This window comes from Rhipicephalus microplus, chromosome 1 (assembly GCF_043290135.1).
Source record: "Rhipicephalus microplus isolate Deutch F79 chromosome 1, USDA_Rmic, whole genome shotgun sequence".
Taxonomy (NCBI): domain Eukaryota; kingdom Metazoa; phylum Arthropoda; class Arachnida; order Ixodida; family Ixodidae; genus Rhipicephalus; species Rhipicephalus microplus.
Window position 1 is genome coordinate 7,051,886 of NC_134700.1, and position 15,302 is coordinate 7,067,187.

At 45.3% G+C, this 15,302-nt stretch overlaps 1 protein-coding gene across 8 annotated transcripts in view; it reads left to right on the plus strand.

Moving 5' to 3' along the window:
• Nucleotides 1–15,302, plus strand: part of mio (GATOR complex protein mio) — a 768,187-nt gene that overhangs the window by 114,558 nt on the left and 638,327 nt on the right. For all 8 annotated transcript variants that reach the window (XM_075896295.1, XM_075895366.1, XM_075865082.1 and 5 more), the window contains one exon: nucleotides 12,414–12,475. In XM_075896295.1, the coding sequence (XP_075752410.1) occupies nucleotides 12,414–12,475 (62 nt within the window). Of the gene's footprint in view, nucleotides 1–12,413; nucleotides 12,476–15,302 lie in introns of those variants that run through there.

Consider the following 15,302-nt stretch of genomic DNA (forward strand, 5'->3'; position numbering starts at 1 on the left):
AAGCTAGGTTTATGTCACGTACAGAGAGCAATGTACTTCATTTTCACCGATTAGAAGCTACGCAGGACCCAGCAGATGCTTTCAAAATCTGCGATGTCACTGTGTTTGAATCTCAGGAATCGCGGGAATCTCAATGTGGCGTCTCTTCACGCTCTTTTTTTTTTTTTTGGGGTTTTCCCGCTTACTAAGCATAGTGTCACGATAAAGAGTGGAGTTTTCGCTATTGTGAAATTGTACTTTACTAAGATGCGAAAAATTGTTTTGTTCTTTAGTGTTCCTTTAAAACGACGAATTCGTGGTTACGATATATCATATCAAAACACACACACACTCGCACAGACCGGCAACCCCCCCCCCCCCTTCTTCCATGTCGAATGAAGCAAACCCGTTACTACGTTACGAAAACGAAACGCTTTAGAATTAGCTTCTCGTGCAAGCCGACAATGGACAGGGAAGGGGAAAATGAAAGAGACGCAACAACGGAGCGCTTCTCGTTGCGGTGTTTTTTTTGTGTGTGTTTGTTTGTTCCTGACCGCTGTTTTAGTAGGAAGTCACACCAATAAGCAACCAAAGCCACACGACCATCGAAAAGTCGGATGCCACCTGACAAACGCTGGGCGAGGTGACGGCCGTACTACGCAATCTCTCGACTAAAGAGCTCCGCGTAAGAGCTTTGTGTCGCGAGAACCAAGAGGGAGGCAGGGAAAAAAAAAACACTTTGAACTACGTTGTGTTTCCAGGGCATAAGAAGTCCTCGTAGGGTGCGAACAAAACGTCTCGCATCTAGCAAATAGCAGAAAAGAAGTAAAACATTGCGAGCCATTCTACTCCGCGAAGATGGACCCACCAGTGAAGCTGTTTGGCACACGACACAGACGTTACGTGGCGGAGGCCAGTTTGGTAGGCCAGGATGCGAACGTGCCCATCAAAGTTAGCACCACTGTACATAGTCCGCCGAGTCACATAGGCGTCAAACCCATTCATAAAAGGGCAGACTAACCGCATGCTCTTGCCGCGTGCGCACAACTTTATGTGCAGTACCTTCATAGGCGTCACGTGACCCGCCGGCGCCGCTAGTGTCGCCTCCGTCTTCCCCCGTATGAAACTTGCTCGCTGCGAGTCCTTATGATATGCGGCCGCCAACGGTTACTACAGAACATAAATGGAATGTGAAAACCACAGCTGCTGGTTTTATCTCTTTTATTTCTCTCAAGCATGGACGTTTTTTTTTTCTTCATTAGTAGGCTTCACTGCAACCACACCGAGGGGGAAAGCTAAGAGCAAGCAAGACAAAGCGCAAACCTGACCGCCACCTTCACTTTTTAAAAGGAATGCACTGCTGGGAAGACAGCTTTACACGGGCGACATAATCTGCGTCAATTTGGATATGAAGATCCCCGGACTTTTTAATATTTATTTTATTAAATACTTGCCGCTGCCCCGAGTCACGTATGTGTCCTGGTGGAGCGTGGACACGGCAGCTGCTGTTACATTTCATCGTTCTCCAGAGTGGACCAGTAAATTCAGCTCGGGGAGCCTGAGGAAACTAGCCATTTGTTGGACACTGGACTTTTTGCACACGGACGACGCCACGAAACCCCGGACGTTAGCCATATTCAGGTTCATTGTGAAAAAAAATGACTTGAGTAGCTCCTTGAGCTTCTCTCTATTGACGAATGCGACAATATTACGTATTAATCTGCGACTATTTGTCGATATCTGTATGGATTCCAACATCACAGTGTCATGTTGTAATACTGGTGCTGTCTGCGCGGTGCTTGGCAGCTATCGCCTTAGTGTACCACTATGTGAATACAGAATACAGAAGGCTGCAGCTGAAAGCAGCCACAAATTATATTCGCCAAGCTTTCCGTGATTGTAACACCCCTAATCACCGATTGATATGTGGGGTTTAACGTCCCAAAACCACCATATGATTATGAAAGACGCCGTAGTGGAAAAACTCCGGAAATTTTGATCGCCTGGGACTCTTTAACGCGACTCCAAATCTGAACACGCGGGCCTAAATCATTTCCGCCTCCATCGTAAATGCAGCCGCCGCAGCCGGGATTCGATCCCGCAACCTGCGGGTCAGCAGCCGAGGAGTACCTTAGCCACTAGACCACCGCGGCAGGGCCACCCCCAATTATTAAGCCACAGCAGGAGTACATATACCGTCAGTGGCACATATCAAGCGACTTATCACTTATCAAGCGACATATCGAGCGATTGTGTGATACATCCTTTTTTTCCGTGAGGCTTCCCAGGCACAGAATGATGGGTATTGGTCTGTTTGAAGAAGGTTTTCTAATTCGATGTATTTGTTCGACACTTGTAAATATAGATTCATAAATATCGATTCAGTTTTCTCTGCAGAATTCCCACTACAACCTCCTGCTTCAAAGTTTGCTCTGTTTTATTCTGCACACCTGGAATGCCTCTGATTACAATATTATTACTTCTACTGTGATTCTCTATTTGGTCAACCATTTTTAGCAGTTTCGCCACAGTGGATCGTAGAGTTAAGGGGGGACGTGGGTCTTAGAAGGCCAAAAATCGCAAAAAAATCTACTTTTTGAAGCTGACTTTTTTGGGATCTGTACCTATTTTTGCACCTCTCTGAGAAGTTTCTAGCTTCCCGCGTCATTATTTCTGGCACAAAATCAATTTATAACATTCCTGTGAGATGAATGTGAGAGCAAATTGACGCTAAAATCGCGCTTTTTCCGCACCGAACTGTTGCCGTTACACACGAGCTATCGTGTTCATCTTGGTCTCGTTTGGAAGGGTCGTTTTTCTTCTTCGATTTCTCGCCACCGCTGGCTTGCCTTGCTCATTGGTTTTTCAACAAAAGCGCGTCATCGAACAGCACTAACGCGTGATTCTATTGGCTGCTTGGAGCATGTGACAAAACCTAGGCATCTGATTGGCCAAGTGGCTTTTCCGGCGTCTGCTTCACCATCGTGACGCGCACGGACATGCACCATTTCGTTGTGGTGCTACTGACTGCCTGCGGCAGTAAAAAAGTTCCGTGCTACAGTAATTTGTGAAGCGGGTATGGCGATTGTTTGTTCGCTGGGAACTTCAGAATGAGACCCGCTATGGCTCAAATGAGGATAACGAACTCGCTGCGGTCAATGGCGGTTGCCGAGTCACCGCTGTAGGCCTAACTCACGTATGAGCCTATTGGTTGCCAACAGCGTTACTGAGAGCGGCTGTGTTTTACAGCCTCATCAGTTAAGAAGACGGAAAGTAAAAAGCAGCAGTGAAGCTACAAGAGATATCAATCTTTGTAGTGACCGAATGGAAACGCAATCTTATCGCTAAACGCGCCTATGCTGCAGTTCCCCCGGCCTGATGAAAGGACCTTGAACTGCGCGACGTGTCATCAGAGTGGAGTACGCCGCGCATCGACGAACAACAGAAAGTCAATTCGTTCGCGGTGAATGTGCTCGCCGCCCACGCAATGGAGGCTACTGGCAACAGGTAGACTGCTTCTAACGACGTGTTCGCAACGTTGTGGTATTGCTAAAAAATGTGGCAGTCTTACATGAAAAAGGATACTAACACCTCGGCACTCGTGTAGCCTCGAAATCGATTAGCGAGGGAGCAAGTTTGGTTCGCGACATTTACGGGTAACTCGTTCTGGACAAGCTCAAAAATGTCGTGTTATTCAATGGATCGTGGATGACGCACGCACATTTGTCGCACATCGCCGTCGGTACAGTCGTCGAAATGATAAGCGGCCTTGCAGCAGAGGAGCACACGGCAGACGAGCACACGGCGACAACTTGCGACAGGACGAGAAGAAACGACACGCTCGTGCAAACAATCAGTCCTATTACATTCCTTGTGAATATTAACCGACTAAAAGTATGTGTGCCATGATATTTTTCACTCAGAATGGCGAAATAAAGTTTTAACAGCATTATTCTCCAAGCACAGATTTTGACCACTTTCTTTTGCTTGTTCGGTAAAAGTGGACCTAGGACAACCAGAGCTCTAATTGTTTTTGCACAATGCAGCTAAATGTGCACAAAAAATAATGCTGAGAGCCTATTTTTAATGGGCCGCATCATTTTTTTATTTTATTATAAAAATTTTTGGTTTTGCTTACACGCAATGAACTTTATTGTGCTGTAATTAGAGAAGTACTGGTTCAATTATCCATCAGCTTGCAGCGTTGCACTCCTTAGGCTTTCTAGTGTCCATATATATGTTAATGACTATGTAATTCTAAGTACATACATTTTTAGGGTTTAAATGTTCGAAATATGTTCTCTTTATTTTTTCAAAATGGCAATTTTGTACACCCTGCATGAAAATTCATGCAATATATCGGAAACTATCACAGATAGAACAATATTTTTGCAGCATGGCGCTATTTGTTTGGAGCACACAACATAGGAAGAAGATTTTGATTTCTCTTGATTCAAGTTTTTCAAATTCGTCTTTTGTGTGACCACACAATGGCCTCATTTAGAGCTATGAAGTTCAGTGTACTGTAGTGTAAAAAATAAGGACACAATCAAAAACGTGCTTCCTACGTTGTGTAGCTTGTGCTTTCTAGTGTTGATCCCTATGGTATTTGTAAATTTCGAACTGGTGGCTATTTTTTTATTGTGGTAGGAACAATAGACATTGTTATGCTAATTAAAAATGATCAAATGAAGCTATAGAAAAAATAACTACACATTTAGAATATGGAGAACAAACTGAGTAAGCATGTCATCTTTTGTCACATTTGGTTCAAAAATAAATGAGAGAGCCCTAAGACCTATGTCCCCCCTTAATAATTCTGTTTTAGTCACATCTACCCTCTTTACCAGTGCAGGTATCTGGGACAAAGCCAATTCGGCACTAACAATTTCTTGTTTCATTTTGCTATTTCTGCTTTGATTTCCCTTTGCCCCTCTATCGGTTGCAAGAGCAGCTTCTGCGTTTCAATCCCAGGATTTGTTTCCACGTCTCCACTATACGCTAGTAACAACAATATGACCTCCCAACACTCGGCAACAAGCACAGGTATTGCCTGTGGGCTCGGCAGCACTACAAGACAAGAACAGTCATTTCGAATAGAGTCAGAATAACGTTTTGCACCAACCTGTACAAACAGCACGACAGGGTTCAGCATTCTTGTCTCACCGGTGCTGCCAAGCCCACTGACGGCACAGATAGCATCCTGGCTCGAAGAAACCGCCCCCTCGGTTGATGTGGATGATCCTAAGGCTTTTGCTGTCCATGCACCTTCAGCGACAATCGCCCATTCCGTAGATCCATAGATTTCACGAAACTTGCACACCTCCAAACACCAAGTGGCATGTTCCGGTGGAGTAAGGCGGTTATCGGCCTGTTGTGTAGCCGAACGAAGCAGCAGCAGCACCTGTGCAATCAGCAAGACAGGGTTTAGCATTCTTGTCTCTCTGGTGCTGCCAATTTTTGTTGCCTTGTGATAAGTTTCTCCAGGTAGTCTAATATAGATGGATACCTGAGATATGAATAATCCCTCTATAAATAAGATGTCCAATGAACTTCGCTATTTCATTTAGCGTCACCTCTTTCTATGAGCCACTTCACTCCGCATAGGCTGGCATTCCAATATATGCATCCAAGCATATTCCTTTGCATTTTGCGCATATCATAATAAACAAAGGACAATATCGCGCGCAGGTTCTAAAACATTTCGTACTGCTCTGTAGTCAGGGCCAAGATGTGCTCTGAGGGCTTTCTTGCTGTTACATAAGCTCTGCAGCCAGCACCACTATACCGTGCCCTAGCGAAGTGTGGACCACACACTGAAAGGGGTACACAAAAACTTTGGCCTCTCGTTTTTCTGCTGCACTGCGTTGCTGGGGGCCTGTTAGTCATGACATGAAACATCGTTTGCTGCAGCACGTGATAGATAATTAATTACAGGCTCCTCATTATCAATCAGTTTCGGTTTGAGAGAATTCCAAAAACTGGATGCAACTGTCCCCACCTAGCGTAAGCAGCTCTTGACTACATTGGCACACAGAACTGTGACATACTTCCGCACGGTTCGCACCAAGAATTACTTTCGAATAAGAAAGGAGACTGGAATGTCGCCAAACACAAAACTTTCAAAGCGTGCGCCACAGCCACGAACTCGCAACCAGCCGCCGAAAAATATAGACTTCGGGAAATAACGCGGCAAAAGTAAAATGGCGGTTGTGACGTGAAGGAAGTAGGGGGTCACCTCAGGGTCCCCTCTGAGGGTGTCTATAGTGCTATGGAGTTGATCGCTCACGCAAACTTCAAAATTAATTTAAAATACCTTCTGAGCCATATTTGCTGTTGATGTCTTGCAGATGATATACGAATGTTCACGAGAATCGACCCCGCAGGCTATCTCGGCCCCGAAATTTCATGTCAGTACCCCTTTAACTTGAGTAACTATAAGATTATGCACAAAAGTCAGCTATACGCACTTGTGGCGGAGGAGATAACTTGAGGGTGTAAATGAAACAAACTCATGAACGGGCACGGATGTCTCAGGCTGACGCAAAACATCGTCGCCATTAAACTTCAAGCTGAGGGGCTGTCATCTACGAAATCTTGGCTCGTTTTCACTCGGTTCAGGAGGGGTCACAAGACAGTTTAAAGCAGTGCATGTGTTTTGCAGCGCTGATACGCAGCCATGCCTGCATGACAACCGCGTAATAGGAGCAACTAGTGACACTAGATGTGACCCTGTGTCTGATATAACTATAGAAGCAAAACCAAAGTGGCTGGAAACTAGCTGTGAGAGCCACCTGCACTCTTTATGCATGTGGCAGACCTTGGGAAATAATTTTATATAAATTAATTTTTCTGACTTCTAGCAACAGCTCTCTATTGATTAGCTGGCACAAATTTCCGACAATTATATCTTCTCAACTCGGACAAATTCCAAAGCTAATACATCAATTAGATATTTGGCTTGTTTCTTTTCATTACAGAACTTTGATGTTACTGTAGCATAATCATGAGGGGCATGCACTTCTGTCAAGCTTGCCAACCTAGTGCATTTTTCCAACTACACATTCACATTAGTCCGTGCAAAATTCTGTAAAAGAATTGCTATGTTGTCCAAGTCAGCAAATAAAAAAAAAAATTCTGAAAGTTGAGTGGCTGAACTAACTACTAGAAAGTGCTGGGTGCACGAGAAAGAAATTTAACATGTCGAAATAGATGACCGAAAAGTGTCGACCACCGGTGATCAATTTGAATAGGCGTGGTAACGAAAGAGTTGAAAAAGCTCAGCTCACCAACCTCAAGTGTGGCCATAGTTACAAATTCGTTATCTTTATGTTCAGTGGTCTCTTCTCATAGTGATTCGCAATTGTCACGTACATTTCATTTTCTGGCTTCCACCCTGTGTGTGTTTCGGGACACAAGGGAATAAAAATGGATGAAATAAGGGACATTCTGGTGAAAACTGCTCTCAGTGGTTTGATACTTCCTATTATTCCCACAACAGCACTCATAATACATGACAGATCTTGAAGGCGTGCCATAATCTAAAACTCTGGTAAAACATTAATCACTCACCTAAAACAAATAATGACACCTTTTGATCCCTTGGCATAGGTGTTATTTTTATGAAATTTTGCTGTCGAGTTCCAAAATTAAATTATTTATGCATAGAGCTGGTCTGGCTCTTTCCCCTTTTTGCTCATTTTGTAACAAGGATGAAACGATCGAGCATTATTTTTATCGTGTAGATGTTTCAATTTACTGGGGAAAAACATTCATAAAGTGACTTTTAATTGAATTGGGTTGGATTTATTTCTAATATTCTCTCCTTGGGAGCCTCTTCATTAAGTCGTTGTCACCGATTATCTGTTCCGCTCTAAAAAGATTCTTATTCGAATCAGGCTGGTGTTGATTGCAAATCTCTAAATTAGTAAAATTAGTTTGTTCGAGCCATTTTATAACTCATTACATTTACACATAATTAGTCATTTCTTGGCGAATCCCCCAGAGTGGGTGTGAAGCATACAGGTCATCATCATCCTCATCTTCTTCTCTGCTCGAGATTCAGACCCTAAAGAGGCGCTTCTCATGAGCCAGCTCCTCCGGGATTTATTAAAGAACCTACTGCTTCTGAAGACTTGTGACAATATATTGAGGTGGTTTGGCAAGAATAAATTTATTTGCGAGTTGGCGCTCTTTCCTTTCATTTTTTCTTCCCCGATGGTTTGTGTCATCTAATTTGCTTGTTTCTTTTAAAAACCTATAACGATATCTTTCTTACATGAGGATTTATAGAAATGGAATTGAACTGCCTGGCCATTCTCGGAATCAGAATGGGCTGTTTTTTATTTGGAGGAATTCAAAGGAAATAAATAGTGGGAAGCCATAATTTCCCGTGATGGAATTGGAATGGGATGGAGGTTCTCATTCTGCAGCCCTCCTTTCAAGAGAGCAAGGCAGCACTAACAATGCTGTAGTAGCCGACTAGAAAGCCAGTGTTCTTCCTGTGCTCCTTGAAGGCTATGCACTGCAGGATGGCTACAGTGCCAATAAAAACGGTATTTTTTCACAAGTGGAAATCAGAAAAGTCTTTTGTTATGCCAAAGCTGCCAATAGCAGTTGAGCTTGCTAAAACATTATTGCTCAGGGTATCGTATAAGCACTCGACGAGCAAGCATCGAATACTCGTGCTTTGAAAGGTTACAAACTTGACACCAATGTTTGCGAGTGCAGCAAATAGACACAACCTATGAAGTGAAGCCAAAATGTGAAGATTCTGGGTGACGGCACTTGTACTGATGTGTGATGCATAGTACTGGTCTTAGCATACTTTGAAATGAAAACCAAAAGTGTAGGGAAAACATTCTTTGCATCGCCTTTACCCTGCCTTGCCCGAAGACTGGACTGCTGGACTAATATTAATATCTGCTGGACTAATAATAATGAATTAGAATAACACATTTAGAGCTAGTTGCGTGCTGTAGCGCATACGCATGAAGACACAGGCAAAAGTAACACAAGGACCAGCACTGGCTAACAATTGATTTTTATTAAATAAGGAAACAGAATATACACTCTTTTGAGCACCTCATGAACTGACTGATATATTCTGTCTTCCTACTGAATAAAGATCAGTTGTCAGTCTGCAGCGGTCCTTGTGTTCTTTTCGTCTGTGTCCTCATGTATGTGTGCTAAAGCTTCGGTATGCAGCAAAACCAACTAGCCCGTCTTTCCATATTATTCGAGCTAGTTTGTTATTTATACCGAGGCAAAAACAGCACATATTGACAATGGACAGAGGCAAGGAACGATGCGGGCACCGGCGCTGCGTCTTTATCTTTCCTTGATTCTCGTCAGTATGTGCTGTTTTCGCTTCGGTTTAATTAATGTTTATTCATTCATTCATCCCCTAACAGCGGCAGCACTAAATGAGCAAAAGATGTAAAAGTTGAGATTCTTCAAAGCTAAAGATGGCCCCGAAAATGTATGTTGTTGGAAGTTTCGAGGCTGCGTGGCCCATGACCCCACAGAGAAGACGCGGAGCCAGACCAAGAATCGGGTTTATTCCGCGAAGCCCCAGCCACAACTGTCCGCTGCCAGCCGCTGCCACGTGTCTCCTAGCGCACCCGTGCTCGTCCTCCTCTTCCTTCTGTAATCCGCAGGTTTGCGGCCGCCACTCCCATACTGCCCCCTCCGCTTCAGCGAAAGTGGAAGGGGGCACGACGGATCGCACGTGGCACACAAGACCACATGTCAGCACAGTGGACCCGCCCACAGGGGCGAACTCCGCCGCCGCTTGAAGACGGAGGCTCACAGGGCTTGCTCAGGTTGACAAGCAGTGTAGTCGGCAAGTGCATGACAGAATGCCGATGCTCCTGGTGCAGCCCCAGTCCCGACGAGTCGTAAAACATTGTCATGTGTCGGTTCCGTTGTGGCTGTCCAGACCAGTCGCCCATCGGTGGCGGCCATTCCTCCATGTAGTAGTCGTCGAACGCTGGTGGCCTCGGCAACCATGGGGTCGTGGCTCCCAACTCAACTGCTTCCTGAGCGGTTCTTTTCTCGGTTTTTTCTTTTCTCGGACAACACAGTTATCACAGGCTTTTCTGCCATAGACAGACTAGTTGTCACAGGAACCACTTCCTCCTCCATCGGTGGGTCCTTCTCGTGCCGTTGACGGAAGGAGCTCAGCTGCTGCTCTATTTTCGCCAATTCGTCGTACAGCCGCTTGACTCGTGCGGCACACTCTATCCATGCGGTGTCCACAATCTCTGTGTATCGAGCCCCCAGTTTGCTTTCCATTTCCTGGATGGCAGACATCTTCTCAATCTGCACTCTGTGTGCCTACTTCAGGGCCTCCAGCACCAGCCTAAACTGTTCTGCGAGTTAGCCACCAATTTGGGCTTGGTCTCGAGGCTCCTGCGCAGCTTCTGCTGCTCTTCCTCGTAGTCAGCCTTTGCGTCCTGCCGCTTTTGTTGCAGCCTGTCTCTCAGCACCTCAATGTTGGCCCTGTGCTCTGACTTCAGTGCCTCCATCTCTGCGGCATGCCTGACCTCCAGACTCCTCTCAATGTTCTCCAACTCCTGGTCGCACTCGAGCCTCTGGGAGCCCTGTGTGTTAGCATACTGGTCCACTTCGTGCTTCAGCAGAAGCAGCTCGTCTTTCAACTTCACTTTTTCCTGGTACTGTTCTTGGCTCTCAAGTAGTTCTTCTACACGCCTTCTGTGCTCGACCTCAATCTCCCGAAGCTTCTCTCCGAGATTCTGCAGCGTGGACTCGTACTCCGTGCGGATGGCCTCCTTTGTGTATTCCATCCTTGCCTTCTCCTCAGAGAGCAGCTTCTTGAACTTAGCTCGCACGGACTCAGCCTCTCGTTGCAGTGCCACATTCTCTTCCGCAAGTTGCCCAATTGCGGTGCTCGGGTGGAGCGCCAAGTCGGAGCTGGCACTCCCGATGCTCTCTGCAAGCTCCACAATCTCATCCCTTTCCTTTTTTATGGAATCCAATGCTCTTTGGAGTGACTCGGTGTTTTTCTGGTCCTCCTCGAGTGTGGAGGAGAGTTTCCAGACCCTTGCCGGGCCTGTAGATGAGCGCCGTCATTTTGGTAAAAGCTTTCGCGTGCTGTTCAATGGCATCTTTTTCCTTCTCAAGGTCATGTGTCGGCCACCTCGGTGCCAGACTCTGATTTTTCTGGTGTTATTGTCATGTCCCTGCTTTACGTTACTCACGCTTTCTTCCTCTTATTTCTCGTCTTCTTCCTTTTGTTTACGTATGCTGCTTCATCATCCCGGGACTTTATGACTATATTCATGATCGCTGCCCTTGCTCCTCTGCAGGGCTGTGTCGCGTCGGGTCAGTATCCCACCTGGCGTCAGTATTCGCTCCAACTTCAGCAACATCCCAAGAACCCTGTCGACACCAAAGGGCCTCTGCCTTGCCTCCATGAAGCTCACCTTTTTCCTATGTCACGATGGGTATGGTCGGCGTAGAGGACTCAGCAATTCGCTGAGCGAAGCGAGCAAGCTCCTCGAGGGAAGGAAAGGAGTGGCCAAACCGGTGTAGCTGGAAATGGGGGTGGCATTGCCGAATAACATGCGTGACCTTAACGGCCTTAGGAGCAGTGGGGTTTGTTCGATGCAAGAGCTCCTGCATGGCCCAAACATAATCGCACAGATCCTCCTCTGGATGCTGCATTATGGCGTCGAGCTCACGTCGGATGCGGTAGTTGTAGGCGACTGGCAGGAACTGCTTCGGAACGAACTGCTTCCAGGATTTAAAGGGTTGTTGAAGACGTCGCCATCGTTCTGCGGCATCACGCAAGGCAACTGGTAAGACCCACCAGAGCGCCTTGGACTTCCAGAAGCTGCTAACGGCCAAGTATATGAAGAGGACGTCAAAGAAATTGATGACGGACTCTCTCGCGTCTTGGCCGGAAAAAGTATGCATGGTCAGTGGTGTCATCGGGGCCTTGGTCACGGACTGCCAGGTACCTCGATGTCCTTGGCCCAGGGATGGGGCTCTTTCCGTTGGGGTCCAAATGTAGGTCGTTTCGTGGCTGCTCGACCCAGAAGCCCGCAGAGAAGACGCGGAGCCAGACCAAGAACCGGGTTTATTTCACTAAGCCCAGGCCGCATCTGCCCACTGCCAGCCGCTGCCGTGTTCCTCCAAGCACACCCGCGATCGTCCTCCTCCTCTTCCTTCTGTAATCTGCACGCTCGCGGCCGCCACTCCCACAATGCTCACTGGGTTCTTTTTGAAACAATACGTTTGCTTCACAAACCATCAAAATGGGAATTTTCACTTAGCGACATTGAAATGAAAAAGGTTTTATGTTCTTCGTGGCTTTTGTTGTGATGTGTCTATAGCATCACATGTGCTTGCTGAGCTGGCCACATTGATGTGAAGCCCAACTGTGTGATGCTCTGTGTTTTCATTGTCAGACCGAGATGTGTTGCCGGGTGCTGAGCCACTGGCCATCCAGAGTGACCTGGAGTACTTCAGGGTGAGTCAGCCCTCTCATATCTTATTACATTCCTGGATTTTACAAGTGGTTGCGATAGTATGCAATGTAGCACCGTGGATAACATGCATTGTATTTGTGTAATGCCATGTTGTGGGAACTTTTGATCTTCTGAATATTTAATTCATTTATATAGGGTGCAACAGCTGCACCAATTCCATACAATTTTCATATTTTGTGGCGAGCTGCGACGAAACAATTAAACTTGCCGAAATTGCACCACGCAGAGCCGAAATGCCTGACCAGCCTCAGAATTTTCTTCGTTCTGTTAATTTCAGCAAAAAATGGAGCCCTCGTTGGCCTTGTGTAGTTTGCGATCATCATTCAGTCCTGGGTTCTAGACGTGCAGACCCCAACCTTATAGTACGGTTTAAGATATATACTCATTAGGCCAGGACACTCGCGAAATGTTATTGATTAGTTAAAGTAACAACGCTGTTCACGTGTTACCGCACGCGAACAAGCTCAATGTGCTGTGAATGCCGATGTTGCCAGCCACCACATTAGTTGCCTTAGCAGCCGCACGTGCAATAGATATCCGGTGCTGTCGCCAGGCCAAAGGGCGCGTCCCGTCATTACTTTATCTACAGGAAATGTGAAAATTCGACAGAAGTCTGTCTGGTTGGGTATGAAACTGGGAGATGATTTAGACTCCAACCAAAAGTTTTGAAAAAACCCGATGTTTCGAAACTGACCTGGTTCCTTCCTCAGGGGTGACTGCGAGACTATGTAGCAGCGGCGTCCCAGGTAATAGTGCACTTCAAGTTGTAAAAGATTATGTCTACTTGGGACAGGTAATAACCGCAGAACCGAACCTTGAGATTGAAGTAACTAGAAGAATAAGAATGGGTTGGAGCACATTCGGCAAGCACTCTCAAATTATGACAGGTAGATTGCCACTATCCCTCAAGAGGAAGGTATATAACAGCTGTATCTTGCCGGTACTTAGCTATGGAGCAGAAACCTGGAGACTTACAAAGAGGGTTCAGCTTAAATTGAGGACGACGCAGCGAGCAATGGAAAGAAAAATGGTAGGTGTAACCTTAAGAGACAAGAAGAGAGCAGAGTGGATTAGGGGACAAACAGGGGTTAAGGATATCATAGTTGAAGTAAAGAAGAGGAAACGAACATGGGCCGGGCATGTAGCACGTAGACAGGATAACCGCTGGTCATTAAGGGTAACTGGATTCCCAGAGAAGGGAAGCGGGTTACGGGGAGACAGAATGTTAGGTGGGCAGATGAGATTAAGAGGTTTGCGGGTATAAATTGGCAGCAGCAAGCACAGGACCGGGTTAACTGGCGGAACATGGGAGAGGCCTTTGTCCTGCAGTGGACGTAGTCAGGCTGAGGATGATGATGATGATTTAGGGTGAAAGCGAGTACATGATCAAGTTTTTCTTCCTCATAATGAGCACATGCGAAAGGAACGTGATATGGAAGGTGATACCTGAAAGGGTGGGAAATTCTATTTTCTCAAAGATTCGCTATTGCTTCAAATAGTTCTTGTCTTCCTAATATAGCATTTTATGTGTTCTAAGCAGTTTATGTTTGTATATGTTGTGAATATTCATAATTTTATGTTTTTGGAATAAAGGTTCTGTGTGTTCTAGATACGAGGAGTTTTCTATTGCATGCAGTGCATTTTTTGGACCAAGAATATTTGTTGTAAGTTTGATAGTGTCATCTTTCTCCATTATAGTATACAGCCGCGACCACGTCTGTGTAGAGTGCTTGAGCAGCCGGTTTTTGCTGTGCGAGCCAAAACCTTGAGGCAGTTTCGGGCTCTGAAGTGGTGCATCAGGAGCATGCACGGCCTAGTTGTCAGGCTGGCCACGTCAGAGCCTGATACTGCCCCAAGGTTTCGCCCTGCAAAGAAAAAATCGACTATTCGCGTGCTCTGCACAGACGTGGCCACGGCTGTACAATAAGATAGGTGTGAGTGTAAAAGGGCCAAGTGTAACATTCTTTTAATGCTAGCAAGAAAAATTGGGTGGTTCCAATTTAATACAGTGTACAGGGGCTGTGAAGCACTATCTGGATTGCTTCCTTGGATAGGTGGCAGATGGTCACTATTTCGTAGATTTCGTCCGTACAGAACCATCTGAAAGAAGTATTTACACTGTTAGCAAAACTGTAATTCCTACTTAGAAATGAAATGTCATCGTATTTGAAAATAGTTAAGTCGATATTGCTATCAACCAAGAAACAAGTACTATAGTTGCAATTTCCTGCAAGCAGAAACTGTGGCTCTTGATTCACATCTCTTAATATGTGACTCGATCGATGACTATACCATTGTGAGATTTTTTTATGAAGCAATCATAAGTGTGGTTCTGCTCAATTGTGCCTTTCAACATGCGATTGCAGTTATCTACAAATCCCTCTACCATACAGTCAAGAACATTCATGAATAACTATGCACACCTTTATTGGCGATACATATCAGTAAAAAGTATAGTACACCGCAGTATAATTTACAACCTTGCACTGCAATGCTTAACACAATTAACTCATGTCACACATAATTTAAAATTCTAATTCTCTTGAGAATTCTCATAAATGTCACTGTACATTAATTTAGCACTATCTGTAGAGATCATTTGTTGGTCTATTCTGATTTTTAAACAATCAAGCTTATTTCCACGGCAAAAAAAAAAAAGCATTGGACAGTGACGGTGTTGTTTTTGTATGCGCGTATATGTATTTTGCTACAAATTCCTTTGTACTGATTGTTTTTTGGTTCCCCTCTTATGCAATACCTGTATGGTGTTGTAGGTACTCTGTAAATAAAGTACTCTGTAAATAAAGC